General features: G+C 56.7%; 1 protein-coding gene across 6 annotated transcripts in view; it reads left to right on the top strand.

Moving 5' to 3' along the window:
- Nucleotides 1-27,337, top strand: part of TMEM184B (transmembrane protein 184B) — a 48,988-nt gene extending 21,651 nt beyond the window's left edge. For 4 of the 6 annotated variants that reach the window (XM_059936960.1, XM_059936961.1, XM_059936963.1 and 1 more), the window contains 9 exons: nt 3,140-3,389; nt 4,910-5,075; nt 16,581-16,671; nt 17,191-17,266; nt 20,037-20,128; nt 20,992-21,161; nt 21,632-21,826; nt 23,905-23,925; nt 24,884-27,337. In XM_059936960.1, coding sequence (XP_059792943.1) covers nt 3,198-3,389; nt 4,910-5,075; nt 16,581-16,671; nt 17,191-17,266; nt 20,037-20,128; nt 20,992-21,161; nt 21,632-21,826; nt 23,905-23,925; nt 24,884-25,125 — 1,245 coding nt within the window. In that variant the 5' untranslated portion in view covers nt 3,140-3,197 and the 3' untranslated portion in view covers nt 25,126-27,337. Of the gene's footprint in view, nt 1-3,139; nt 3,390-4,288; nt 4,361-4,909; nt 5,076-16,580; nt 16,672-17,190; nt 17,267-20,036; nt 20,129-20,991; nt 21,162-21,631; nt 21,827-23,904; nt 23,926-24,883 lie in introns of those variants that run through there. The other 2 variants (XM_059936965.1, XM_059936964.1) reach the window with 2 other exon arrangements.
- The last annotated feature ends 582 nt before the right edge of the window (nt 27,338-27,919 follow it).

Here is a 27,919-nt window from a genome sequence, read left to right as displayed (position 1 = left end):
CATCATTTTTCTCATCTCTAAGATGTAGATAGTGTTACTTACTTCAGAATTGCTGTGAGAGAAAGCATGAGATCATGTTGGGGAAAATGGTTTGCAAACAGCGAGGGGCGCCCGAGAGTGAAGTAAATGGTTTGTATATCACAGGGCCCCAGTACGAAACGTGGCCAGCGTGGGTCGGGCCGCTGGAGTGCTCGCCCAGGTTGTGGCTTCCCCTCCTGGGAAGTACTTCCCTCCCCTTCCTGCAAGAAGAAGTCAGGGCCCTGGTGAGACGGCCGTGACCCCTGTCCTGGAAGGGGGCTCTGGAGCCCGAGGGCAGCTCATCCACGGCCCGGGTTGGTAGACAGTAGGCACCTAAAATGTGTTATAGGACCTGGGTTTAAGTCCAGCGTCTAATTTGGGGGCAAGTCACCTGCCCTCTCTTGAGTAGACTTCTTGGGAACCAGATGACCTACATAAGGAGGGCACTTGAGTGTGAGGAAGCAGAGTCCCAGCAAGAAACGGTGCGGAGCCTTCATCAGCTCCCACAAGCTGCATATACGCCCTGGAGGGTTACCTGTGGTGGGGTCAGAGCTCAGCGGTCTCCCCTCTGGGGAATCTGTACAGGGCCCTCTCAACGCTGCCGTTAGTAGAGGACAAAACAGCCTTTGACACACCCGGCCCTTGCTCAGAAGGAGAAGATTGGGGAGTATTTGTACTTCCTGAAGCCCCCCCTCCCATTTCCTTGTGTTTGTTCATTTAATTTGGGATGACAGACAAAGATGATGATTTACAACCCAAATCTTCTTTTTCTGGAAATATTTCTGGCACTGGTTTTCAGTTTTGCAACCATACTTACAGGAGCTATTCTTAGACTTGTCACTGTGTCTCTTTTTCAAAGCACCACCAGTCTTTATATAGACACCTTCTCCAGTTTTGAGTTTCTTTATATAGATGACGTCTCCAGTTTTGAGTTTTTAATCTAGATTCTTCTCTTGGTTGGTGTGTTAGAGATCATTTATTTTTATAGGAAAATAGCAATATAGAGGGCTCTCCTGGGGTAATAACTTACAGCTAGGAGCAGACATGGCTCAGATGGGGGCAGAAGGGTGGGGAGGGGGAGATGGTGGGCAAAGAACCTCTTCTTCATTGCGGGGTCATGGTGCACCCCGGGAAGGCCCAGGGAAACCTCCCGTTGGTGTCAGAATGTTTTGGCTGAGAATATCAGCTCAGACTGGGAAGGCACTGGGAGAGGTCATCTGGACTGACCTCAGGGTTCAGGCTGAGATGGTTGGGTTTGGGGGTTTGGCCATTTTCTGGGTCAGGCAGTGGGGACCCTCTGGGCCCAGTGAGCCCATGCAGGCTCACAGCTGGTTGGGGTGGAGCTGAGACTTGAGCCCCGGCCTGGGCTCTCTCTACTCTCACCTTTGCATCTGTTTGCATCAGTGGTTGGGTGGTCCCCTTGTCCATTGCAGGTTAGTTTTCCAGGGCCTCTGTTGCCAGGAGACTTCGTGACCCCAGGACGGCGTGCCCAACCTGTCAACAGGTGGCAGCAGTGAAAGGCACTTCCGTCAGGGCTGTGGGTCTCGGAAGCCCGCGGATGCAGGAGTGGCCAGCCCTCCCAAGAGCAGTTCCGGGTGCTTCTGACAGAATGGCTTTGCTTTTTGAGAGCGGTTCTAGCCCCCGGCCAGCATTGGTCCCTTTTGTGAACTTGCCAGGAGATCCCTAACAACTGCTCTTCCCATAACATCTGGGTTACCATCCAGCATGAAACCATTAATTTGTTGCCACCAGGAAGTGCGGGGCTGACATGACAGCCCACCTGGGGTAACTGCCTGGGACCCTGGAGTACCGTCCTGTGTCCCGCCCACTCCCATCTTTCCCACCCAGAATCTTCCTTTATGTCAGCTTCCTCAACTCTGTTCTTTGCTTCTCTCTGAAGTACCTCAAATTCCTTTTGAAATAAGTTGTGAAAATCAATAGATAATAAAATAAATGTTACAAATGGCCTTGGTGCTAAGCTTGGTGCTGGGGATTTAAAGATGGAAAAGTGGTCTTGCCTCAAAGAGTAGGCAGTCTTAGGAGGATAAACGCGAGGAAATGACAGAACTGCGTGTTATGTAGACCAACAGAGGCGGGTGAAATGCATGGAAGTACCTGGCTGGGGAAAGTGAACAGGACAGGCTTTTAGGAAGAGTGATACATGAGCTAAATTAAAAGGTGAGCAGTTTGTTGGTGGGGAAGGGCTGCAAAGTCCCCAGAACGGCACAGCTGGATGGTGAGGAATGGATGTTAGCCATTAGGGAAACTGGGGAGAAATGGCAAAGAAAAGACACATACCCGTAGAGGGGATGCCTCAGTGCTAAAGTGATCTTGCTAGACCCGGAGGTGTAAAGATGGGCGGAGCCAGCAGGTAATTACTGAACACCTGCTGTGTGCCCACACTGTTCCAAGTGCCAGAGATCCAGTCGTGAGCAGAACGGGGCCCCTGCCCTCAGGGAGCTTGTGTCTGGTGCAGGAGGCCGTTAATGAAGACGTGAGTAATGTACAGTTTGTCAGATGGAGTCGGGTGGTAATGAGTGCTCTGGAGAGACATCAAGCAAAGCAAAGTGGTCAGGAGCGCCTGGGGTGAGGGAGGGCTTGCCACATTTGAGCAGGTGGTCAGGGCAGAGGCCTAAAGGAAGTGCGGGAGCGAGTTGTGTGGCTGGGCAGAGACAGCCAGTGCAAAGGCCCTGTGGCAGGAGCAGGCTTGGCGTGTCCAAGAAACAGCAGGAGGCCAGTGTGGCTGGAGGGAAGGATCGAGATGGGAATTGTGGTGAGATCAGAGAGCATGGAGGGCCCATGTGCTCTGTAAGGACAGCAGCTTATACTCCGACGGAGATGGGAGCTGTTGGAGGGTTTTGAGCAGAGGAGGGACCCAATCTGGCTAACATCTTAGAAGGTTCACACGGCTGCCGTGTGGGGATGGTGCGGGCAAGGGCAGAAGCAGAGAGATTGGTCAGGAGCCTGTTCCATTAATCCAGGGGAGACATGCTGGGGGCTGGAGTGAGACGTGGTCAGGGTCTGGTCACATTTTGAAGGTGGAAGTAGAGACCTGGAAGTTTCTTTCCAACACCGCCACTGACGCTGGAAGGAGGCTAACGTTGCGGTTCCCTCTCTCTAGGCCAGCTCATCGCTTACCCCGAGGGTTTCTCTCAGGAAGCCCCCTGCTGCCGGGCACCATGACTGTGAGGGGGGCCGCACTGGCCCCAGATCCAGTGTCGCCCACAACAGCAGCAGCCTCGCCCAGTGTCTCCGTGATGCCCGAAGGCAGCCCCACGGCCATGGAGCAGCCCGTGTTCCTGATGACAACCGCAGCTCAGGCCATCTCTGGCTTCTTCGTTTGGACGGCCCTGCTCATCACCTGCCACCAGGTACCCAGGCCGGGCAGGAGCCCCTGAGCCAGTGAGCCCCAGCCCTCTAGGGAGGTCCTGAAAGGTTTGTTGTCCAACAGAGTATTAGTTAGGCCAGGCCAGGCTACACTGCAGTAAAAAATAAGCGCGAAATCTCAGGGGCTTCACCCGGGGGAGTCAGGTTCTTGCTCACTCAGCCCAGTGCAGGTCAGTTTCCGTTCTGTGGCTCCAGCATCTTGCAGCTTTTAAGACATCATCCATCTGACAATGTGGGGAGGGGCGTGTGCAGAAAGCACTCTGGGTGTTTAACCTTCTCAACCAGAAATGGCCCACTTCCGTGGGCCAGAACTGGTCATGTGTCTAGCCTAAACTGTAGGGTAGCCTGGGAACTGTACAGGAGAACAGGATGGCAGTGACCCCTTTGCAGATGAGAAAATTGAGACCCAGAGAGGGAGGAGGGCGGGGAACTAGCCTAGTCACGTACAAGTTGGTGGCGGAGCTGGGATAGAAGTCAAGTCTCCCGTCCCCCTGTGCTCGCTGTCCCCGGGGAGGCTGCCATGGGCCGGGACGTGCCTTGGCTGCCCCAGGAAGAAGGTTTGAAGGTTGCCAAGCGAAGAGGGGAGGCTGAGCCTGTTCGGGTCCCTGTGTTCCCCGTCCCTTCTAGAACTCGACTGCTTCCAAGGCGGTTGGCTCACAGCAGATGGGGAATACTTTGTTCTCTTCCTCCCAAGCCCAGGGCTCGGCTGGGCCAAGCATGAAGTCATGGGAGCGGAGACGAGAGACTCTGGCTGCTGGGACTGTGCAGCGTGGTTAGAGCAGTTCTTGGCATTTGTATGCAGCTTTTATTTTTTCTCCTGCTTTCTAAAAACCGCATTGCATTCTCCCAGCTTCCCAGCAAGGCAGGCAGCACTGCACCTGTTCAACAGACGGGAAAGTGAGACAGGCCATCACTGCAGCCATTCAGCCAGGAAGTGCTCCCACCTTCTGTGAAAGTGAGGGTCCCGTCCCTCCCATCCTCTACACCATAAGTTAGTTAAGGGACGGGGTGGGGTGGGCGATCACCTGGACGCCTGTGTTTTAGCTCCATGCCCCAGGGGCCAGGTGTTTAGAAAGTCCAGGCGGTGGAGGGACACGCACACGCATGTTAATAGCCTCCTCTGCACCAGGCACCCAGTTCCCAAACCTGGCTGTGCACACGGGTCCCCAGGGAGCTTGTCACAGCTGTGGATGCCGCCACATCCCTGGCTGATTTGCACAGTCTTGGGCGTGGCCTCGTGGCCAGTGTCTGTGAGGTGTCCCCGGCGCCACCACGCGCAGCCTGCGAGCTTCACGCACCCTGTGGTTGGACGCTTCCACAGCCTCATGACGGAAGTTGTGTGTCATCACACTTTACAGAGGAGGACGCCAAGGCTCAGGGTTGAGTAACTTGGTCCCGGCGCTAGTGAGGACAGAGCTAGACACGGGCTGGTCTCCTCCTTCTGTGGAGCAGACGGACCAAGGCAGGCCGTGGGCTCTGACTGACCCGGCCCCTCTGCCCCCAGATCTACATGCACCTGCGCTGCTATAGCTGCCCCAACGAGCAGCGCTACATCGTCCGCATCCTCTTCATCGTGCCCATCTACGCCTTCGACTCCTGGCTCAGCCTCCTCTTCTTCACCAACGACCAGTACTACGTGTACTTCGGCACCGTGCGCGACTGCTACGAGGGTGAGGACAGCGCGAGCGGCACCGGGAGGGCCAGGGGAGGGGGGTGCAGAGCTGGGCCGGGGGCTGTGCACCCACCTTGTCTAGGAGCCAGAAGCCCCTCCTCCCAGCTTCCTCCCTGAGGGGCCAGCCGTCACTTCTTGACCCCCTTCACGGTTTCCATCCAGGTACCAGCGCACATGTAGCCAGAGTCTCACCTGCTGAGGCGCTTTGCGATGTGGCCCCCAAACACCTCCACAGATACCTGGGAGCAGGGACCCTCCACCTGTGTCTCATTTCTCAGTGCCGGCATCTCTGATGGGGGGGTGGGCAGCAAATAAGTGGTCCGTTTGTAGGTAGAAACCCCGGGTACAGACGGGTAAGGGGCTTATCTAGGGGTCCGTGGTAAGGTGGCAGCAGGACTGGACCTCCCTCCCCGCGTGTCTTAATTCTGAGGGCTTTGTCCCAGGAGGAGCCCGTGCTCCTGGGACAGGTGACTCGCTGCCTTTCAGGGGGCAGTTCTCATGTGTGGTGTGAAAGCATCACCCGCTCCTATACCGAGTTGCAAGCACCGGCCAGGCCCCGTGCTGGGCCCTGGGCAAGCCCGCCCTCAACCCGCCTGCTCTCCGGGCGTCTGTGCCACCTGAACTGTCAGCACAAGGAGACAGGGATGCTTTCTCCCAGTGGCCCTGGCCTGGGGTGGGCAGGGGGCAGTGTCTTAGAGAATGAGTCAGCGTCTGCCATGTCATACCGTGGATGAGCATTCATTCTGGGCAGAGGGGAGCCCCAGCGTGCTGGGCTGGGAGGTCCTGGGAGCTGTGCAGAGGAGAGGCCAGCAGCTGGAGGGCATTGCCCTGGGAGCAGGGACAGGGACATACAAAGCCTTGTGGGACATAGAGGGAAACTTAGATTTTCTTTTTTACTGGTGATACACAAAAATATGATGCGATTGGAAACTGCAGTTTAGAAAATCTCCAGGTGGTGGGTGGGTGAAGGAGGGGGTGGCCAGAGTCCCCAAGACAGGTCACAGGCCAGCGATGCTTTGGCCTGTACCCAAACAGGCCAGCAGGGATGGGAAGGAGGGCCCTGAATTCAAGATCCCTGCTCTGATGCCCACCCTCCTCTCACGGTCCTGCGTTTTCCTGATCCTCCCCATACCTGCACTGCTGGTTTCGGGTAGAGTGACCGGACCTGGTATTCCTTATGCCGAGGCCCGGCAGCTCTGACCACGACTGGTTATTTGCTTCCCAGACCCCAGAGAGCTTTGCCCCGGCCCTGGGCTCAGTGGATATTGGGGTGCAGCATGCTCATCCCCAAAGAAGCTAGAGTCTCTCTTCTTGTCCCGCTTTGAACCTGTGCATCCCTGAGGACTCGCAGAGCACAGGAAATGCCTTTGGACTTGGCGAGGGAATGCAGGCACCTAACAGGCACAGACTGCGCTCCACCAGCCCCTGCGGTCACATTGACCCCTTTTCCCGCCCACCCAGGCACATCAGTTTCCCCAGTGGTTGCAGAGCTCCTCCTCCTCCTTCATCTTGACTCCAGCATCTCCTCAGAAAGGCCTTCCCCGTCGCTCCCGCTCCCAGCCCCCGTCCGAGTCCTCTCGGCCTCACCGCGGTTTGCAGTGAAGCTCAGACAGCCTGCGAGCCTGGTTTGCTCCGTCTCCCTCGTGGACTGTCAGCTCCATGAGAGCAGGAAAGGGCGGAGAGCCTGTGCGACAGAGCCAGGCACATGATGGGTGCTCACTCCTTCTGTATTTTTCGAATGAATAAGGGACTTTATTGAACACCTGCTGCATGCCTTGCGTTCGCCCACATGGGGCCTCATTGAATCCCCAGGCTGGCCCGGCTCTGTCAGGTGAGAACACTGCGGCCAGGCGGGGACCTGCTCAGGGCATAACTGGGGCTCTAGCGCCTGGTGTTCCTGGAAGCAGTGGAGTCCCCAGGGAGACCTTTGGGCACCTGGGGAGCTGTAAAGGCTGGGGATGGGGAAGGTGGGGCTGAGAACCCTTTTCCGTTCAGCTGCCAGCCTTGCACGGTGCCCAGGAGCAGCCAATGCCGACTGGTTTCTTCAGAAGCAAAAAGCTGATCCCTGCTGGAGGCGGAGGTGGGGGGTGTCTCCTATGTGATGGGGGGCAAGTATAGGCTCCTTTCTCTCCTGGGCCCTGAAGTCTGGGGCGCATGGCAGAAGGGGGGGCACCGCCGGGGCCTCCGCACCATCCTCACTCCAGGCCGCAGAGACAGCAGCAGATGGTTGGTAACTCCCCCCACCCCAGAAGCCCTTTTGTTCAGGCCCTGCCTGTCCAAACTTTCCTCCCAGCCACGTAAGGGTCCTCACGGGAAGCCTGCTGCCCTGTGAAGCACATCTCCTAGCAACGCTATTATCTGCTTGGCCTCTCCGAGGGAGTTTACAAACAGCACAGCAGCTGCTGTGAAGTTCAGGCTGCCCCCGAGTTCACCAGCTTGCAATGTCTGAGTCAGTGGGCTTGGCCCTGGCCTGGCCAGTTCGTGCACCTCTGCTCTGTCTCGGACCCTCCCCCTTTGTGGTCTTATCTGCAGGTGCCAGCAGCTGCTAGCAAGAGCTTCGCCTGTAGAGTTGGTGATGGGGTGTGTCCCTTACAATTCAAAAAGAACCCCCCCTCCCCGTTCATTCCTCCTCCCACCCTTCCTCCTCAGTGTCCCAACACCCGGGTGGGATAGGAATCGACTGGGCTGGAGGCCTCTTAGTTCAGGCGGAGCCAGCCCGTCCCGCAGGCCAGGTCAGAGCCAGACTCTCTGCCGGGCATCACAGAGACATTTGCTTTTCTTTTTAACAAAATTAAAACAACTAAAGTTTTACTTTTATTAAGGTAATACATGCACATGTTTGAAACACAGAACTGCCCCAACTCCTCCTCACTCCCAAAGTCATCCTACTTTAAACTCTTTAAACTGGTTTCTCTTTCTAGAATAACCTAAAAATATGCTTATACTGTTGTTTCTTGATTTTTCAATTTTATGTAGTGTTACATAGTGACTTCCTGCTGTGGAAGGTCTTGATTTAGGTATGTTACCTCCAACTACACACACACACACACACACACACACACACACACACACACACACGTTTTCTTTCCTTCTTAGTCTGTGTTCAGCGAGTACATCATTTCACGTCTGTAAATGTTGTTCAGAGCTGAGCCTGACAGTGTCCCAAGACGACATTTCCTTGTTGGACTTCATTTTTCCTCTGGTTACTACTTGTCTTGCTTTTTGGTTTGCTCTGTTTTCTGTGTCTCTATCATTACTTTATTCTGCAAATGCTTCAGTCGAGTGAAAAAAGAAGCCCTCCTGTCAGTGACGCCAGACACATCAGCTCATCTCCTAGCTCTAGGGTTTCCGGGTGGTGATCCTCCTGGGGCCCTGCCCTTCTTGCTCCCGTCTGGACTGGTTGCCCTTGAGGCCTCTTACTGCTCAACTGTTGTCCTGGGTCTTTCCTTCACCGTCATTCCGGGAATCCTGTCGCCTCTCCTGTCCTGAATCACCTGCCCCCTGGATGCCATCTTTTCCACTTTTGACGTTTGCTCTCTTTTTAGTTCGTGCACATCTTCTAGGAGCTTCCTGAGAAAAAAAGTTGCATGGGAGTTTTGTTTTTTGAAATCTGAAAATTATCTGCAAATATCGTTATTATATTGTTTATTCGATTGGTGTTCAGTGGGAATATGATTCTAAATTGGAAATCATTTTCCCTCTGAATTTTGAAGGCATGTTTTTCACATTCTCTTAGCTTCCAGTGTTGTTTTTGGAAAGTCTGCTGGATTCTGATCCTTAATGATTGTATGTGACCTTTTTTTTTTTTTTTTTTTTTCCCCTGGCTTTTAGGATCTTGCCTTTATCCCCATTGTTCTGAAACCTCACAAGAGGTGGGATGTTGATTGTGCCGGGCACCTGATGGGCCCTTTCAGTTCAGTGTGGAAACAACTCCTGTCCTATGGTTCTGGGAAATTTTCCTGAATGTTTTTCTGATAATTTCTTCCCCTCCACTTTATTATCCCTTTCTGGAATTCCTGTTAAGTAGAATGTTGCACTTCTGGATTGAGCCTCAAATTTCCTTTACAATTTCCTGGGATTTTCCATCTCTTTTTTGTTCTGCTTTTCAGGAGGTGTTTTTTTTTGTTTGTTTGTTTTTTGTTTTGTTTTTTAATCTTTACCTTTGAGCTTTTCTGTTGAAGTTTCTCTCTCTCTCTCTCTTTTTTTTTGGCTGCATTGGGCCTTCGTTGCTCCGCGCAGGCTTTCTCTAGTTGTGGCGAGCAGGGGGCTACTCTTCGTTGCGGTGCGCAGGCTTCTCATTGCGGTGGCTTCTCTTGTTGCGGAGCACGGGTTCTAGGTGCACGGGCTTCAGTAGTTGTGGCACATGGGCTCGGTAGTTGTGGCTCGTGGGCTCTAGAGTGCAGGCTCAGTAGTTGTGGTGCACGGGCTTAGTTGCTCCACGGCATGTGGGGTCTTCCCAGACCAGGGATCGAACCCATGTCTTCTGCATTGGCAGGCGGATTCTTAACCACTGCGCCACCAGGGAAGTCCCTCTGTTGAGGTTTTATTTCCTTTATCATGTTGTAAAATGTCAGGAGCTCGTCCCTGCTCTCTTTTTCCTAGCCTTGTTCTTGGTATTGGTTTTTCTTTCTCTGGGGATGCTAATTACAGTTTTCTTCTGTTCCCTGCATTATCTCTGTCTCCTGAGTTCCTTCCATCTGTTTGTTTGCTTTGCTCTTTGACCTTTGGGTAAGAAGCTTTCCTCCAATGTCTCATGTCCTTGGCTGTTTTTTATATTTAAGAATGGGGCTTAAAACTGCTGGGCCTCCTCCCAGTTGGGTGATAGGACACGGGGCGTTTCCTCTTCCATTTTCATGTGGTGGTGGGGCAGACACCAAATGAAGGCTTTGATTCTGGACCTGTTTCCCCAGAGAATAATGTTCTCATCTCCTGCCTGGGAGGAAGGAGCTGAGGGGCTGAGCTATGGGTGCAGCCAGGGAAAGGCCTTGGACATCTCCCCTTGGTATTTAGACTTCCTCTGTATATTTTCCGCAAGTCTTCGCATTGCTGTCCTCAGCTGGGCCAAGTTCTGTGAGGACAGAACCATCACAACCTGTCTTGAAAGTAAAAAGCCAAGAGCTCCACGTGGAGACCTGTAGGCCAGTGTTCCCGTTTGCACCCCTACCCACAGCCATCAGAGCTGCGTGGTGCGCCGTCTTCGGGTTCCTGGGGTTCTCGCTGGCTCCCCCCTGTCCCTGGGGTTAGTGACCTTGCCGCATCTTCCAGAGCTTTGGTCGACATCCCTTGTTTGCTGCCTCTGGTGCCGTGTCCTTATCCTTGAAGGTTTGTACCTTTCCCCCCATTCGTTCTCACTTCAGGGGCATTTCAGGGGAGAGTGGAGGTAAACCCTGTGAATTTGGAGGTAGTGTTTCCATTTTCCAGGGAGAAGTGAATGCTTGTCCACGGTGCCCCTGCTCTGCATCTACTACCTGGTAAGGGCCGGAATTCACAGAGCCTAAGGATGTGCCACCAGGGTGTAGGGGGCAGGCAGGTGGTGGAGGGGTAGAATCCAACCCCCTTACCTACATTTAGTGTTTGATTGTGGTCGGGGTGAGAGGTAGCCCCTAAAGATGACTCTGAGACAGCCTGGGGAGCTCTGTGGGCAGACACATGTGGGTGGCCAGAGCTCAGACGAGGGAGACGCCCTTCACAGGTGTTTCGTGCGGCACTGTTTTTTTTTAATAATGTTCATGTGGCACTTCACAGTTTACCATGTATTTTTCATTACTGTTAGCTCATTCTCACCTCTCAGTTACCTGGTGAGGTATATATTATCATCCCCGTTTTACAAATGTGAAAAAAAAATTCACGTAGGCTAAGAAATTTGCCCAAGTTACCCAGAGAGTAATTGCCAGAGGCTGGACTCAGCCCTGGGTCTCTGAGGTCCAGGAATTGCTCTGTGCCAGGCTTGGTGAAGGAATACAGGACAAGTTTCTCCCCTGCAAAAGTGTGAACTCTTGTTAAGGGAAGAGATTTTACTTGCATGAAAGAAGCAATGAATGATGTTTCATTTTCTGAAATCTGTCCCAGTTTCAGATTTGGGACAAACTTAGCTTCCTGGAATCTGGCCCAAGTAAAACGTCTTCCCAGATAGGGAGCATACAACCTGGATGAATACAGCTGAGGACCACAAAAGACCCAGAGGCCAGTGTGCTGCCAGGAGGACTCATGGGCTGGTAGTGGCCCTTGCTGGCCATGGCTCTGAGAGAGCCAGGAATCAGAAGAGCTCAACCAATCAGAATAAAGGCAGACATCTGGAAGAAACCAATAGAAAGAGGGACCAGAATCAGTGTTTCGGGTGGCAAGAAGCATCAATGAGCAGGAACAGCAAAGGACAGAAAAGCTGTGAGAGAGGAAGAGCAAAGTGCCATCGGAGCAGCTCAGAGTCTGGGGACAGGTGCTTAGGGAGGACCCCGCCCACCTGGCTGTAGCACGTCGCATCCGTTGTTGTCAGTGGTGATCACTAGTCACAGAAAAAGCGGGAAAGAATGTTTGGGTGCCCCTATTTACTGAGCAGAGGAGATTTCTGTCCAAAGTGGTCAAAATTAAGTTTTCCGGGCTCATCCACAAGTTACTCTGAAATATATCTTTCCAAATAACCAAAGTATTTCTGTGCAGCGAAGAGGGCTAGGCCCTGCGGCCGGCTTTAGGTGCTGCGGGTGTGTGGAGGAGGTGAACTTGGGATAGTCAGTGACCTGTAGCCAGTGTCACTTGCAGTGGGGGACTCATGAGGACAGTCCCCTGCAGCTGGCAGGGACAGTCTGAGTATGCTTCTTAGCGGGTCCTCTCTTGAAGCCCCTCGGGCCCCTCAGGGTTGTGTGGCTGCAGTTGTCAGGCCACGGGGGACGCTGGATGGGAGGCTGGGTGGAGAGTAATCTCTTGGTCTGCAGTTTCCTGTCCGGGCAGCTCTTGGTGGGAGAAGTTGCCAGTGAGGAAAGAAAGCCTTGCCTCTCAGGGTTGGAAGGGACCCGTAAAATCCTAGCTGCTTGGAACCCCCTTAATCTCTCAGCTCAGAGGCTGCCTAGCCTCTGATTGCATGCTTCCACTGGCAGGGAGCTCACTACCTTTCATCTCTGAAGACTACCTGCCAGAAATTGTTTCTTATACTAAGCTGAAGTCCTAGGATCTGCCCCTGGGATGAGTGGGTCCTGTCTGACCCTCTGGACGAAGGTGGTCATCACTTACATGAAGAGAATGATCCCTAATATCTTTTCTCCAGGCCTCAAGTCTCCAGCACCATCCTCCTTTCATCTTCATTCTGGTCCTTTGCCCCTGATTGTGTGCATTTGTCTCTAGTTCCTTTAAGATTTGGTATCTAGAATGGAGCTGAAAGTTCCAGGTACCTGATTTTCCAGGGCAAGAGAGAGAGAGGCCGGGGGGGTGGGGTGGGCGGGAACCCATCCCTTCCCTCAAGCTGGATGCTCCCTGTGGGCCCCTTGGTCACTTGTGTGTCTGGGGCCTCTCCAGGGGACCAGAACTGGAGCTGTGGTCAGGCGACAGTGCTGCTGGTCGAGAACCCCACTCATAATCTTTTTTGCTCTTCTCATGTCCAGAGCCAGCATATCTCTGTGTTTGTTCCTGGGGTGTGTGTTGAGTTGTCCAGTTTAAACACGCCTGCTGGGGTGGCGGGGGGTGGTATTTTGCACGGCTCCATCATTTCCTCGGAAGGGCATTGATTTGTCCAGATGGTCAGTGGTCTTGGTGTGGGCTGGTTGCGTCATCTCGAGGAGATTCTGTCTTGTCTCCCTTCTCCGAGATGCATTATTGACTCACTAACGACTCTTTAACAGACACCGTCAGCAAACTGGTATTTGGCCAGACTGTCTGGCCCCATAGCACTGTGAAAAGGTCAAAAGTCCTGAACTGAGAGAGATGGATGAAATTTGATGATCTGCCCAGTTGAATGCAGAGCTGCACATGGACAGACAGTGGACCACGTAATCAGGAGCGTGCCACGTGTGTTGTGACACAGGAAAGGATGTGAGCTCAGGCACCAAGCTCTTCCCAGGAGTGGACTGCAGGACAGCCTAGCTTGGTGGTTCTGGACAGAGGGGCTGATGAGCCTTGGGCCCCTGTGGCCTCGCCTGAGGGTTTTGTCTTTGGGGACTTGGGGAAGGTGCAGCTTCCCAGGCTGTGGCAGGGTGAGCTCCTGAGCGCAAGACTGAGTGTTGGCCATACCCGCCTGCCCCGCCTCTCTGAGCCTCACCTGGAGCTGTGGCCTGTGTCCATCCGTTCATTCCTTCCGTGTTGATTGAGGATGGAAGTGTCAAGCCCTTTGGTAGTTGTTGTGGGTGGGCCTTGGTTCCTGCCTGCAACAGTGGGTAACACTATGGGCTGTTCATTGTGAGCACAGCCTTATAGATAAGGCATCACACTCCCACCCCTGAGGCCCATCCTCACAGCAGCCTCACCAGGAAGAAGCTGTTGTTATCCCCGGCTTAGAGATGAGGAAACCGAGGCACAGAGCACTTAAGAAACTTGCCTGAGACCACACAGCTCCTAAGTAGTGGAACCATGATTCGCACCCAGGCAGTCTGGCTCCAGGAGCCATGGCTTTCTGGCTGCTTTATGCTGCCTCTTGTCCTGGAAGGATCAGGCCGTTCAGCAGAGAGATTGTGGGGTGTGATGTGAGCATGGCGACAGGACAGGGGAGGCCGCCAAGGACGAGGTGGCATCTGAGCTGGGGCTGCCTCTGGGATTTAGCAGAGAGATCGGGCTGTGCCACCAAGGGGAGGCGTGAGAGATCACGGCGTGTCCTGGGAACTCCGGAAGTGGTTTGATGTACATTCCACTTACTGTAGCTGTGTACATAACTACCCCAAAACAGACTAGTGTAAAACAGCCATTTATTGTGTTCATGGATACCGCACGTCAGGAATTTGGACAGGGCATCTTGGGGACAGTTTGGTCCTGCTCCATGATACCTGGGCCTCAGCTGGAGACCTGAAGGCAGGGGAGGGACCATCTGATGTCTGGTTTACTTACGTGTCTGGCAGTTGATGCTGATGTCAGCTGCGGGCCTCAGTTCCTCCCCCACACGCGCCTCTCCGTGTGGACGCTCCACGTGGGCCGCCGGCATGGGCTTCCTCAGCGCGTGGTGGCTGGGTCCAAGGGCAAGCATGTCAAGAGAGGATGGGCCAGAAGAAAGAGGCCTTTTCTAACCCCAGCATCAGGTGTCGCCGAGCTTCGCCTCCGCTGCGGCCACCCCAGTTCACCCAGATGCAAAAAGAGGGAAGAAGACCCCATCTTCTGAGAGGAGTGTCATTGTCATGGGATGTGGCTGCCTTTGGAAAACACCATCAACCACAGTACAGCTGGACCCAGATTGGAATGGACACATCCACTCTACTTGGCCTCATATGGTTTTGGACAAAGGTTATTAGCAGGCTGACATCAGATTGGGCTTGATGCCCCCCGCCCCCTCACCCCCCTGCCTTCAGATGCCCCGAAGTTTCCGTCAGTGGGGAGTGATCTGGAGCCCAGTCAGTGGAGATTCCTGCAGCCACCAAACATCCTGAGCTGCTTCCGTGTCGGACAGGCAGCTCACAGGGCCCTCAGCCCCGTCAGGGGACAGAGGCCCCTGAGGGAGGCGGGCAGATAAACAACAGTGGCCGTGACAGCCAACACTGAGTGTGCTGGCCACTCTTCTGAGCACTTTGCATACTCACTGAAATCCCACCGCCTCCTAACTCCGGAGGGGCGCTTTCTGTCCCCGTTTTAACAGATGAGGAAACTGAGCCGCAGAGAACCTCCCAGCAGAGTCACACCTCTGCTGTATGTCTCTAGGGGGATGGTTGCAGCACAGGTGACAGGTGCTAAACAGGTCATGTTTACGTAGGGTGCCACTTGGGCCCCTGTTGCCCAGCCCCAGACGTGAAACCTTACTAGGTTAGAGCAACTGAGGGACGTAGAGCCCTCAAATATATTCCTTTCCACGTTGCTGAAGGCCAACCTCTACCTTGAACCGTACGGCCAGGATTTCCTGTGTTCCAATTTCGGGCAGTCAAGCGTTTGTGGTGTGGTTAGTATATGCCGAGGGCTGGGCCCACGCTAGAGGGAGAAGCAAGCTCCCAGTCGGTAATCACACTCCGGGGGTGGGCGGGGCGGGGGCACAGCGTCCGTCTGCAAACCAGTAGGTTCCGTGGGTGGGGACGCACGAGCCCCCATGGTGGTGGCCGGGGACTTCTCATGGTGGGTGGTGTCTGACGGGTTGACGGTACTAGGAGGTCAGAGGGCAGGGCGTCCAGGCAGTAGGATCTGCAAGGGCAGAAACACGGAGGGCACAAGACCCTGCCGAGGGGAAGGGGGCACCTAGTGTTGCTGGGAAGGAAGTGTGAGGGGTGGGCAGGGACCAAGCCACCTGGTGAGAGATCTTGAGCTGAGCCAGGGGGCTGCACCGGCGGGCCTTGAAGGCCCTTCTGCTGCACGGGGGTTGGCCAGTCAGATGAGAAGGAGCCCGCTGGCTGCAGGGCTGCTGGTGCCTCTCCCTGGATCTTATTATCCCCTGACCCCGCCTTGACCCTCCCCTTGGCCTCACTCCTGCGCTGGACGCGTCTCCTGTTCCCCTGCCCTAGGTCCCTGATCTGCCTCCTGCATCCTCTCCTTCGTGGCGTCCTCCACTGTGCTCCTCGTCCTCCTCTCCACGGCCTGTCTCCCTGGCTCCCGACACTTCCGTGTGCTTCTAGCACCCTGCAGGCAGCAGCTTGCATTTGCTGACCCCGCGGAAGTCCTCTGACCAGGAGACCAATTACAACGTAGTGCTGTATTTGCAGCATTTACAACATACTTCTACTGTGCCCTAGGTTGCTGCTGTAAATTTTGGATCTTTGTGGGTGATGTCAAGCTGTGTCATGATTCAGGATGAGCTGGCCCAGCTTCCTAAGACATTTGCACTATATTTTGTGCACCTCTCATAGGTTTTGTTACAGCTTATCATGCTGTGCTCACTAAGATGCCGCTACACGCTGTTGAATGCGTAAGGGGTTCTATCTCATTCTTGCCGAGAATTTCTCCTGAGATCCCTCTGGAGAAAGTTTTATTGTTGCTTTGTCATAAAATTGTGATCTGTGACACACAAACAGAAAAGCGCATAAGGCTAATAAATAACTGTAAAGCCAAGACCCAGAACACGCACACTGCCAGCTCCTCAAGCCCCCAGCATCCCGTCCCGATCTCCCCTCCCACAGCTCCCCACACGGTCCTGGATTTGGTGGTAATCACTTTCTTGCCTTTCTTTGTGGTGTGACCAGCAGTGTGTGTGCGCATCCCTGAACAGCATGATTTAGCCGTGACTGATTTTGATTACAAATGGAATATTCACTGCGGATTCTTATGTCCCTGAGGTTCCCTCCCCGTTGCTGCCTGTGACTGTGGTTCTTTCACTTTCGTTGCTGTTTAGAATTCCACCATCTGTTTATCCATCCTGTTGATTTGAGTGGTTTTTCTCTGGACATTGTTTTCACAGCCTTGGTCATCTATAATTTCCTGAGCCTGTGCTATGAATACCTTGGGGGGGAAAGTTCCATCATGTCAGAGATCAGAGGGAAGCCCATCGAGTGAGTATGAAGTCCCCCCAGAGCCCCCCACACCACCCTGTTTCCTGGGCCTGACGTTCTCCGAGCTCTCCTGGCGTCAGCCGGTCACACAGACCATCTCTGCCCGTGACCTTGACCTCTCTGCCTCTCCCACACTTCCTGAGCGAGGCCATTCATTGGAACTCTTGGGAGGGCCTGTTTGGCTCTTTCTCCTTCTCTCTCTTCCTGTCCTTTCCTGTTTGCCTGTTTCTCCCTCTTGTAGTTTTTACATTCAGTGCCTTTTAAGTTGGTTTGTTTTCCCAAGGGCAGTGTCGCCCCGCTCCTGCATAGCCTACCGCATGTGCAAATACTCTCCTGCGTCTCTCCCTGTGCTTGGCCTTGTGCTTAAAGACTGCCCAGGATCCAAGCCCCGTCCTCACCCTACCCCGCCCTACCCCAGCTTGTCTGGATCTGCAGGAGGGTGAGGGCAGCCTCCCCCAGCCCTACCTTCCTGAGTCTGGCTCTTTGCTCACCAACCCCTTCTCTGCTTGTCTCTTCCAGGTCCAGCTGTATGTATGGCACATGCTGCCTCTGGGGAAAGACTTACTCCATCGGATTTCTGCGGTTCTGCAAGCAGGTGGGTACCCCTAGCAAACTGCCCTGGTCAAGAGTTGCAGGCCAGGCACCAGGAGCCTGGGTCTGTGCCCTGGAGTAGCAGCTGCAGGGGCCGTGCTGCCCCTGGTTGACATAGTGACAAAGCGCATAGGGCCCATCTGCAGGGTTCCCGTTTCCTGTGAGGCACCCCAAGCCCCAGCACCCACTCCCTGAGCTGTTAGGGATGCACCTGCATTGGTGGGGCGTGCTCAGAGGGGCAGCAACAGGTGTCCCAGGAGTGCCTGATGCAGCCCTGGGCAGGAAGTGGTCCCAGACTCTTGCTCACTTTGACCAAGTTGTGGTGTGTGTGTCTGAGCAAGTGCATGGCGATTCTAGAATCTCAGTTTGAAAACTTCTGATCAGCTGCGGCTAGAGGCCAGGAGGGTTTCCGCATTAAAGAACATGACAAAACAGCTCTGAGCAGCCTCTGGTCCTTTCCCCCATTTCTCACTTGGCAGGCAGTCTAGCAGCTTCCAGTTTCCAGAGCTGCCCCCCACAGTGGCCTCGAGTGGCCTGGGTGGAGGCAGCGTGGTGTTGTGCGTAAGTGCATGGGGTCTGGGTGTCTGACCATCTGAGTTTGAATGCCAGCCTCTCCTATGACTGTGTGACCTTGGATAAAGTACGAAACCTCTCTGAGCCTTGGTTTCCTCTTCTGTGAGATGAGCTTAATGATACTTACCTCAAGGGATGGTTTGAGGAACAGGTGAGGGAAAGCCCTTAACACAGCCCTGGCTCAGAGCCCGCTGTCCCTTGCTCGGGAGGGAGTCAGGCGCCACGCCCAGCTGGCGTGACCTCGATTTAGTCTCCTGGGGGGCTCCACAGGGCCTGTCAGCCCGTCCAGCATCGTGCAGCGTCATCGCGAGGGGAAATGAGACCCATGGCCCGTCACCATGACCTGTGGGAGGACTGGCCTTTCTGCTCCCTTTTGGGCGGGGCCGTGCCCGCAGTGCAGACGCACCCACAAAGCACTGCCTGGATGGCCCAGTCTCCAGTTCTGCTTCCAGACCCTCCTTCCCTATAGGGTGTTTCTAAATTCAAAACCTCCCCACAGGACCTGCAGGGAAGGAGTTCAAACTGTCCTGGGTTCAGGGTGGGGCCTGTCAGAGCCATTGTTTACCAGTGCCGGCCCAGCTGACTCACTGCCTTCTTTGATGGTGATGTTGTGTATGAAGTTTTGACCGCAGATCACTAGCTGGGTTGCCTTGTTGCAGATTATTCCCCAGCCCTGTGGGCTTTGATGTTCCACTGCTGCTCCTGGAAGTGGCAGGGTCAGGTAGTAAAAGGAAAGAACTGAAGAAGCCTCCTCCCCGCTTTCCCACGTGAGAGAGGACACCGCAGCTTTGTCGTCAGTGCCGGCTCCCGGGTCTGAGTCTCCGGGAGAGTTTGCCTCTCCTGCCACTTCAGCTGCTCTGTGCCTCAGTTTCCTCACTTGTACCCTGAGGATGATGACAGTACTCACGTCACGGGGCTGTCGTGAGCACCGAGTGAGCTGACCCGGGGCAGCACCAGCCTATCGGCAGGCTCGCAGGGCTCGCTTGGGACACGCTGCTGACCCTCCCTTTCCCCAGAGCGTGCCGGTCCCGCGTCCTCTAGGGGCTGGGGGGCAGGGGGGTTTTGTGGGGTTTGCTGACAGCAGCATCGCCCCTCTAGCCCCCGTCACACGCGCCTCTCCTCCTGGCAGCCACACGGCTCAGGCCGCCCCGGGCTCCCCTGCAGACTTCGCTCGAGCCTCTTTCGGGACAGAAACTTTGGGTTCCACGGGTTACTTTCTGTGCTCCGGGGTCCTTGTCCCATTTGGAGCCACACTAGCTTAGCCTTGTAAAATGACTCCCATCTCCACAGAAGGGGCCTTGTGGCTTAGATTTATTTAGTTTCAAGAGAGTGGTGCTTCTAGTGATTTTTTGGGCACCGAGGGTACCTCTGGCGTTTACTGGTGCCTCTGTAGGGACTTGTGGAAACCTGGCTGAGGGATTCTCTCCGTGGCAGAGGCCTCTGCTGAGTGCTCAGAAGTGGGAGACCTCCAAGGACACCCCATGCGGTCTCGCTCCCCAGTCCCCGCACAGCGACCGCGCAACACGGGGCTGGTTACAGCCATCTACCGCGAGCAGCCACTCGGAGGCTGAGTGACCGCCCACTCGGGCTTCTGCAGCGGTAGTTGGCAAGGCCAGAATTCAGACACGTGTCGGGACTCCGGACCTCGGGCTTCAGGCTGCTTCCTATTTTGTGCTCCTGTGGGGTCATCTCCATCCCCAGTAAGACCCCAGCTTGACATAAACCCTGGACCCAGGCCTAGAGCATGGGGCAGGGAGGCAGACCCGGGGTAGACAAGGAGACCCTCACCTGCCTCTGCTCTCTGGGGCCACTTCCCTGCTGCCGCCCCTCACCAGCACTTAACCCCTTGCACTTGTCTGCTCTCTGCCCCTGGGCCGAGCTCATGCCCCTGGCGTGAGCTGCTCCCTCTGTCCGTCCCCCCGTCCCTGGCACGTTCGTGGGGGCCCCTCCTCTGGTGGAATCTCTGTCTCCTGCGTCTCTGCCATTCTTCCTTCACACCCTCCTGTCTTCTCACGCAGCTGCATCGCCCTGTTACTGTCTCGTGTATTCTGCCTTCCCCTCCTGACAGCAGTTCCCCCAGGGGCAGGAGGTTGGGCCGCCCCCATCCCCTGGCATCCAGCCCAGGCCCAGCTGGCCAGAGGAGGTGCTTCTTCCGTGGTTTCTGTGCTTATCCTTGACTCTTGACCTTCTCTCTGCAACAGGCCACCCTGCAGTTCTGCGTGGTGAAGCCGCTCATGGCTGTCAGCACCGTGGTCCTCCAGGCCTTCGGCAAGTACCGAGACGGTGACTTTGAGTAAGCAGCGGGTCCCCGCACGGCACGTATTGGGAGGAGTGGGCGGCCCTGCCCCGAGGCTCATGCCCTGGCCGAGGGAAGGGGGTGGCCTCAGATTGCCCCACCCCCGTGTCCATCCTCTGAGTGGAGGCCAAGCCTGACCCCGGCTTTCCTCCCGCCTGCTGCACCCCTGAATTGCGAGGCCGGAGCCTGGCAGTGGTGCCATTGCACTTGGCCCCGCCTCTGGCACCAGAGTGAGCGCTCAGCATCTGTCACCTTCAGGCTGCAGAGTGGTGCCGGGTGGGGGCCGGGGGGAGCAAGAAGGGACAGTGACCATCCCAGGGCAGGGGGCGAGAGGGCCAGAGCCCTGAGGGTCCCGTCTCGAGTCTCCTCTCCTGTGTGAATTGACACACACACGAGACTTCGGGGGGTTAGTGAAAGTGACCACGTGTCCCACGTGGCCCTGAGCTTGCACGCACTTCAGACACACTCCCTGTGCCCTACACGACAGCCCCCAAGGGCCGGTGAGCAAACAGAGGCTCACAGGGGACGTCACTTGGCTCAAGCGCAAAGAGCAAAGCTGAGCTTCGTGTCCCTCTGACCATCAGTCTGAGGCCTCGCCCCCGAGGACACCTGGAGTCCTCCACCAGGAGCGTGGGCACCGGAGCTACAGGTGGCAGGGCTGGCCTGTCCTGCAGGTGCTCACCCTCGCACTCCCCCCAGTGTTTGGGCCGCTTTGATCACCCGTCCCCTCCCTTTGATGGCTCGGGGAGCATTTCTGAGAGCTGTGCAGAGTGGCATGTGGGCAGGGCAAAGGGGGGAAGGAGGCCCCTTGTCCCACAGAAGGGTCAGTTCAAGCCAGAGGATGCTCCCCGTTCCCGCAGCGTCACCAGTGGCTACCTCTACGTGACCATCATCTACAACATCTCCGTCAGCCTGGCCCTCTATGCCCTCTTCCTCTTCTACTTTGCCACCCGGGAGCTGCTCAGCCCTTACAGCCCCGTCCTCAAGTTCTTCATGGTCAAGTCTGTCATCTTCCTCTCCTTCTGGCAAGGTGAGCCTCCTCCCAGCCCCTGTGAGGCTGGCCTGTGCCTCCCTGTCCCCTGAGCCTTGTCCTCTTGCTCCTGCTCACCGTCCGCAGTGCCCCGAGGGCCCAGGCCATGGGGCTGTCCCTAGGCAATCCTGGCCTGGAGCTCAAAGGGACCTCTATCCACTGAGCACCTGTGGGGTGTGACGTCTGGGCCCTCAGGGGCCTTTCACAGGAGCCATGACCTTGGGTGGGACTGCTTTCTGGACAGGGGGATCCAATCCAGGTGGTGTCTAGCCAGGACCTGGGGAGTGTGGTTTCCCTGAGGCCTTGGCTTGTGTCAGCATCCCTGCCCAACAGGAGTAACCGTGGACCATGCTTCCAGCCTCTCTGGAGAGTGTGGCATTTGGGGGGCTGTAAGGAGGAAGAGAGATGGGGGAGGGGGTCCAGTCTGGGGCCAGACGCCCACGCCTCCCCTTCCACACCTCCCCTTCCAGGCATGCTCCTGGCCATCCTGGAGAAGTGCGGGGCCATCCCCAAGATCCACTCGGCCCGCGTGTCGGTGGGTGAGGGCACCGTGGCTGCTGGCTACCAGGACTTCATCATCTGTGTGGAGATGTTCTTTGCAGCTCTGGCCCTGCGGCACGCCTTCACCTACAAGGTCTATGCTGACAAGAGGCTGGACGCACAAGGTATGAGCCAGGGTCCCGGAGTCGACCCCCCCAGTAGGAAGGCTCCTTCCCGGCCCCGCCCCAGGGCCCCTCCTGCCTCCCAGGGTCCTTCAGGTGTTGATGGGTCAGGTCAGGGATCCCAGGTGTAGGAAAGGGGCCACAGAGGTCCAGGCTCCCCTGTCCCCTGTCACAAGGTGTCAGGGTCAGGGACTGGTCCTGGAAGCTACACCCACCTGTCTCTTGAAGCAGATCTGGAGTATGGAGATGATATAGCACAATATCCCCATGGGAAGGTCAGGACAGAGACCCTAGAATAAACAAGTTCCTAAGGGTTCCTGACATCGAACACTGTTATCCATTTTGTCCTGTAATTCCCTTGTCTCTAAAGCTCTTTTTTTTTTTGTTTTTAACCTGATCCCTTCTAAGAAACAGACTCAGATGGTAATAGCTTTTAACAGCTTTCTTTTTACACCTGCTAATCTTCGCTTTGTTAGAACAGCAGTTGGCAGCCCCAGTTGTATATTAAGATGCCCTGGAGAGTCTTAAAAGTCCATGCTGTCCAGGCCCCACCCTCGGAGAGTCTGCATAATTGGCCTGGGTTTGGGCCTGGCAGGATGTGCTGACAGATCCCCAGGCCAGTCTAACTTGCTGGCTGGAGAAGCAGGGGCTGGGGGCCACCTCTGGCTGCTGCTGGGCAGAGAGGGGATGCTCAGGGGGGAGGAGGAAGAGGAGGCTCGGGATGCCTGAACTGACTCACCCCGTGTGTGGGGGGGAGGGCCTGGGGAGGAGGAAGCCTCCTGGTCCAACACATCCACCCAGGGGTTTGGCTGCTGCCAGCTCCCTGCCTGTGGGGCTGAAAGCAGGACCCACTTGCCCAGGCCCACCACCTGTGCCCACCTCGGGCCCCGGGGAGCGGCGTGCTGAGCAGAGTGTAGAAGCACTGGCCTGGCCTGTGCAGGGCTCCTCGGGCCCCCACCTCTCACCCTACCTGCCGTGTTCTCTCCCTGGTTGGGAAGAGGCCATAAAATACCCGAGGCTGCTGGAAGCATGTGGACTGAATCACCCTCCAGGCCTCACGACTCTTGGGCACCTGACACTTGCTGCCTGGGCACTCTAGGTACTTTTTCCGGTTTGGATTCTACACTTAGTGCTGGGCGCAGTAGTGGCCAGGGCTCACCGCTGCCGGCTGCCATCCCACCTGCTTCCCACCAGGCCCCCAGTTGGAAGGATCTGGCTGACACCCTCCCAGTGTTGAGGGCGATGTCCCTTCGACCTGGTCCTGACACCCTCTGCCCTTGGGAAAGTCACCCTTATGCCAGGAGTCTGAGGCCATGGCCAAGAACCCTTTCTACACCCTTAAGGTTTAACATGGTTCAAGCTGGCGCTTCTGCACTAGTGGCCCTGCAGGGGCTCTCCGCGGTTGCCTGGGCTGTCTTCCCGTCCACTGCCCCCAGACACATCCAGCTCCAGCCAGAAACAGCGTGGCCAGGCCTCCAGCTCTAGCGCGGATGCCAGCCCAGCCCAGCCCAGCCCAGCCCAGCCCAGCCCGGGAAAGGTGCTGCGAGCCTTTGTCCACCACTGTGCTGGTCCCAGGCCGGTTGTCCACCCACTAACCGCGGCGCCCGGCCCCTCTCAGCCCGTCAGGGTTGGGTGCAAAGCTGTGGTGTGGTCAGTACACGTCACCTGCCCCCTCCTCCATGTCCCGTCTGTGGAGTGTTGTGAGGTTTGTAAAGCATGCGACACAGGCTCAGCAGTTCTAGCCAAGCCTGAGGAGAAGTGGGGTGGGTGGTCCCTACTTTAGTGCGGAGGTGGAACTCCGACCAGCGTTCTGGGGGTCCACTCTTTGTCCGCCACCAGAAGAAAGCGTGAGCCCCGAAGGAGGAGTCTCCTAGGTGGACACGCCCCCCACGCCCCTGGGGGGCAGCGGGCTGCCTGGGTGCCGGCAGGGCCTGGGGTGGGGCGGGCAGGGTGCGTGGTGCGGTGCCAGCCTCGGTGGTGGGCACGAGGTGTTCACTCAGCTGTCTCTTGTCTTCTCTGTTTCTCTGGCTCCTCTCCCCCTCCCCCTGCCCCGCTTTTGCCCCGGGTTTGGCCGCGGGCAGTGCCGACATACGGCCCTTACGGTAGGTTCTGCTCTCAGTCTGCACGTCTGTCCTGCACGTCAGTCCTGGTCCCTGTCACCAGCATGTGTCTCCCAAGCTCCTTCGCTGTGTCCCCGCCTCCTCCCCCCCAGGCACCCCTGGGCGGCAGAGCCCAGAGCACTCGCCTCCAAGGGCTGCCCTCCGTAGAGCTTTCCTGTTTCCGTCCTGGTCTCTCGTTGTCCTGGAACATGCCCTGCTCTGTCTGGGGGCACGGTGCTTGTTAGTGGGGAATTGGGGAGTTTAGTTCTGTTCCGTGGCAGAGAGTGTGAAGGGGAAAAGAGCATGCAAGTTTGAGTCTGAAAACCTGGGACCAGAGTTGGGCTCACCCCTTCCATCTCGGTTTGGGGGCCTGGGCCATTTCTGCCCCCCAGAGCCCTTGGGGATGATTTGTTAGGGAATTACGAGGAAGCACCTCAAGGCAGGTGGCCCCTGCCCTGTCAGAGCGAAGATGTCTGCTCCGTTGTGGGTCCAGGCCCCTGTCGGCCTGTCCTGATGGAGCGGGTCCCTGGTCCACTCCCCAGAGTGAAGGGGAGCACCCCGCAGGCGAGAGGGGCATGGGCCAGCGCCCGTGGAGCCTGGGCCCACTCGCCTCCACTCCCTGTCTTCAGTTGGCGCGGAGCTCGTCTTGGCCTCCCCAGGGCACTCAGGCTCACGCCTGCAGCACGCCAGTCTCCACCCCAGCTCCCTTCCCACCTGCCAGACTTTCCCAAGTGGCTGTTTACGTTTTCCCCGGGGGTGCACTCCACTCTGCGCCCCGCCAAAGGAGCCATTTCTTTGCTTGTCCCTTCTCATGTCCGGGACCCCATTCTCTGTCCCAGGAGGGGTTGGTTAGATGACACAGCCTTGGGGCAGGGGGTTCGGTCCCGGGACCAGGGGCAGGGGGCCAGGCTGCCTTGCCCCCCGCTGCCCGGGCCCCTCACCCCCGCCTCCTGCCCTGTAGGCCGCTGCGCCCCCATGAAGAGCATCTCCAGCAGCCTCAAGGAGACCATGAACCCGCACGACATCGTGCAGGACGCCATCCACAACTTCTCGCCCGCCTACCAGCAGTACACGCAGCAGTCCACCCTGGAGCCCGGGCCCACCTGGCGCGGGGGTGCCCACGGCCTCTCGCGCTCCCACAGCCTCACTGGCGCCCGGGACAACGAGAAGACTCTGCTGCTGAGCTCTGATGACGAGTTCTAGGTGCGGCTGCTGGCGGGGAAGGACTGGGACCTTGGCCAGGGCAGGGTGTGCCCCTCCTCCAGCCTCACGTCCAGGCTGGGAGGCAGGCTGGCTCAGCTTCGGCAGTGCCCTTTAATTTATTGGACCAGAAACACATATCGCTTCAAGAGGAACAGCCAGATGCTGTCTGCCCAGAGGATGGCCCAGGCTCACCCAGGAGCCTTCAGGAATATTTATACAAGGCCAAGGCTCTACTGCCTGGACGACGGGCAGAGGACAGTGGGAGCGACTCCCATGCCCCTGCGGCTCGTCCTTTGGCGGCAGCATGTTGGGACCAGCCGTGCCCAGGCCCAGACGCTTGTGTTGTGGACCAGCGGCTGCAGCCTTCTCAGCCCCTCCCCCACAAGACGTACAGCCCCTCCCCCAAACACCGTGCAATACTCTGACCCGGGCTCTCCCTCCCGCCTGCTCCCTCCCCTGTCCCCTTGTCTGATGCTAGATTAGCCTCCCCCTGGGCAGGAGGAGGGAGGAGGGAACACGGATGCTCTCTGTGGACCTTCCTCCTGACCCAGGCCTAACTGGCATGCTGCAGGGATCAGAGCCAGACACCAAGAGCCACGGGTCCCACCTCAGAAGGGTGCTCAGGCGCATCTGGGCTCCTGAGTGTCCTCTCTGCGGCTGCACCTTCTGCCTGCCTCATGCCCCTTCCTCCTGGCCTGCTGAAGACAGCCAGCCGCCCACACTGCCCTCCCACTTGCGGTCTTTCCTCTTGAGAGCATTTTGGGTAGAGCCCTTGCTTCCCAGCTACTCAAAGGGTCAGGGGTTCCCACCCCTCCTTCCCAGGCTGAGCAGTCAGCACCTCTGCTGGATCCTGGTCTCCCTGGGGCTGCTCCCTCCTGTTTCCTGGGGAGGGTCTGGTCTCCGCATTTCAGACCAGCTTCCAGCTTCCAGAGGAGCACAGTCCTTCGGGAGGGAGGAGGGAGGGATGGGGCATGTGGCGGGGAGCCAGGAGATGGGGGACTCCTCTCTCTGGCCCCGTATCTGAACAGGGCCTGGTGTCCTGCCTCGTCTGGCCCCAAGGCCCATCTCTTCTGTGCCTTAGTCACATATGAAAGCTCCCCCTCACTAGGCCCTCAGCCTGTCCCAGACACTCCCTGGGGGCCCCCTGTTAAGCTGCTGGCGCTCAGAGGATCCTGCAGTGCTGGGCCAAGTGCCCTTGGACAGGCCTCAGGGGTGGCCAGGACCACCAGTCCCCTCCCCCTCCCCCACCTCCATGCCCATATCATGGAGCCTCCTGGGGCCAGAGCCCCCAGGCAGGCCGGGCTTACACTGGCCACTGTCTTCGGAAGAGCCTTGTGATGGGACACAATGCACGTTCGTACAGGCAGAGTGTTCTGTCACTTGAAACCCAGAGAGCACATGGGTTTGGGCTGCAACAGCCTGGAGGAGGGGGCAGAGTGGGGGAGGAGGGCCCTGTCCTGTGGGAGCAGAACTTTGCTGTGGCATCTCTCCTTCTGGCCGCTCTTGGACTGAACTGTACCAAGGTCGGGAGGGGGGTTCCATCACAGTAGTCTTCCCCGGCCTCCTTCAGTGACCAAGCCAGCCCTGCAGGTGGGGGCGCACAGAGGCCTGCATGTCTGGTACCGGAGGCCAGCTCTCGGGCCCCTGGTGGGCCTGGCCAGTGGTGGCAGGCTATGCAGGAGGCAGCAGGTCGGTGCAGGCCGTCCCAGGAGGACCTCTGTCCGCCCCCACCATCTGCTCTCATGAATCTGTTTCTCTGATTCTCCTTCCAGGCCAAAGTGTGCTGCTGACTCCCTGCCCCATTGGTCTTTGCCTACCCTGCTACCTGCCCGCTGGCATGGTGGATGCGGGGCTCCGTGGCAGGGAGCTAGCAGCCCCTGGGGGGATGGGGGCGGGGAACGTGTGCCCAACCACTCCACCCCTCCTTCCTAGGATGTGTAATCTGCCTTGTCTTTTTATTTTTTATTTTTTTGTTAATTTTTTTCCCCAATAGAGTAGCTCTTTGTACATAAAAAATACTTGAAAAATTAATTGTATGATGTATGAGAAGACAGAGTCCCCTAGTTTTGTATCTCGTGTATGACTGCCATGAGTACCACCAGAAAGCCGCTCTATTTTGGTCTCTGTGACATTTTAAATGCGTGACAGAAGTGAGCAAATACAGTGAGAAAGAAATATATATATGAGATAATATAGATTGTATTGAAATCTCCTCTGCCTGTGGGTAAGGCTTTTTCCTTCCTCTTTCTCGGCTCCCTTGTATGTGTTTGGGGGTGGGTTTAGTGGTTGTGGACAAGGGTGTCCTAGGAAACCCCCTTCCTTCCCGGTGTAGGTGTAGGTGATGGGGGGATTCCCATTGCCAGAGACTGAAGTTGGGGTCCAGGCCCCTGTTGGACAAAGTGTTTCCCCCTCCCCCGGCCAGTGGGACCTGGTGGCAGCCTTGGTCACTAGGGGTCCACCCTCCTCAACACCCCACAGGGCTGGCGTGCACAGTGGGTTGATACCTCGTACCCAGTTTGGTCAACCAGATAGAGGGGAGCCGTACTCTGGCAGCCCCATTCCTGCAGGTGTCGCCCAGGGGTTGGAAGAGATTTCCCGGGGTCCTCATGCCTCCCAGCCTATCTTCTTGCCTCCCTGGGCCCACCCTCCACCCTCCACCCTCCACCCTGGGACCGGAGGCGCCTTCCCCCAGCGGCAAGGAGGCCTGGAGCAGGGCCTGTGGGGCAGTGGGCATGCGCCAGACACCTGGCACCTTCCTACCACCGCCGCATGCCTTCCTGGGGCCTGGCCTGGC

Source organism: Balaenoptera ricei, chromosome 10 (genome assembly GCF_028023285.1).
Source record: "Balaenoptera ricei isolate mBalRic1 chromosome 10, mBalRic1.hap2, whole genome shotgun sequence".
NCBI classification, from domain to species: Eukaryota; Metazoa; Chordata; class Mammalia; order Artiodactyla; family Balaenopteridae; genus Balaenoptera; species Balaenoptera ricei.
Note: the sequence above shows the minus strand (reverse complement) of the source record. Positions and strands in the feature narration are given on the sequence as shown.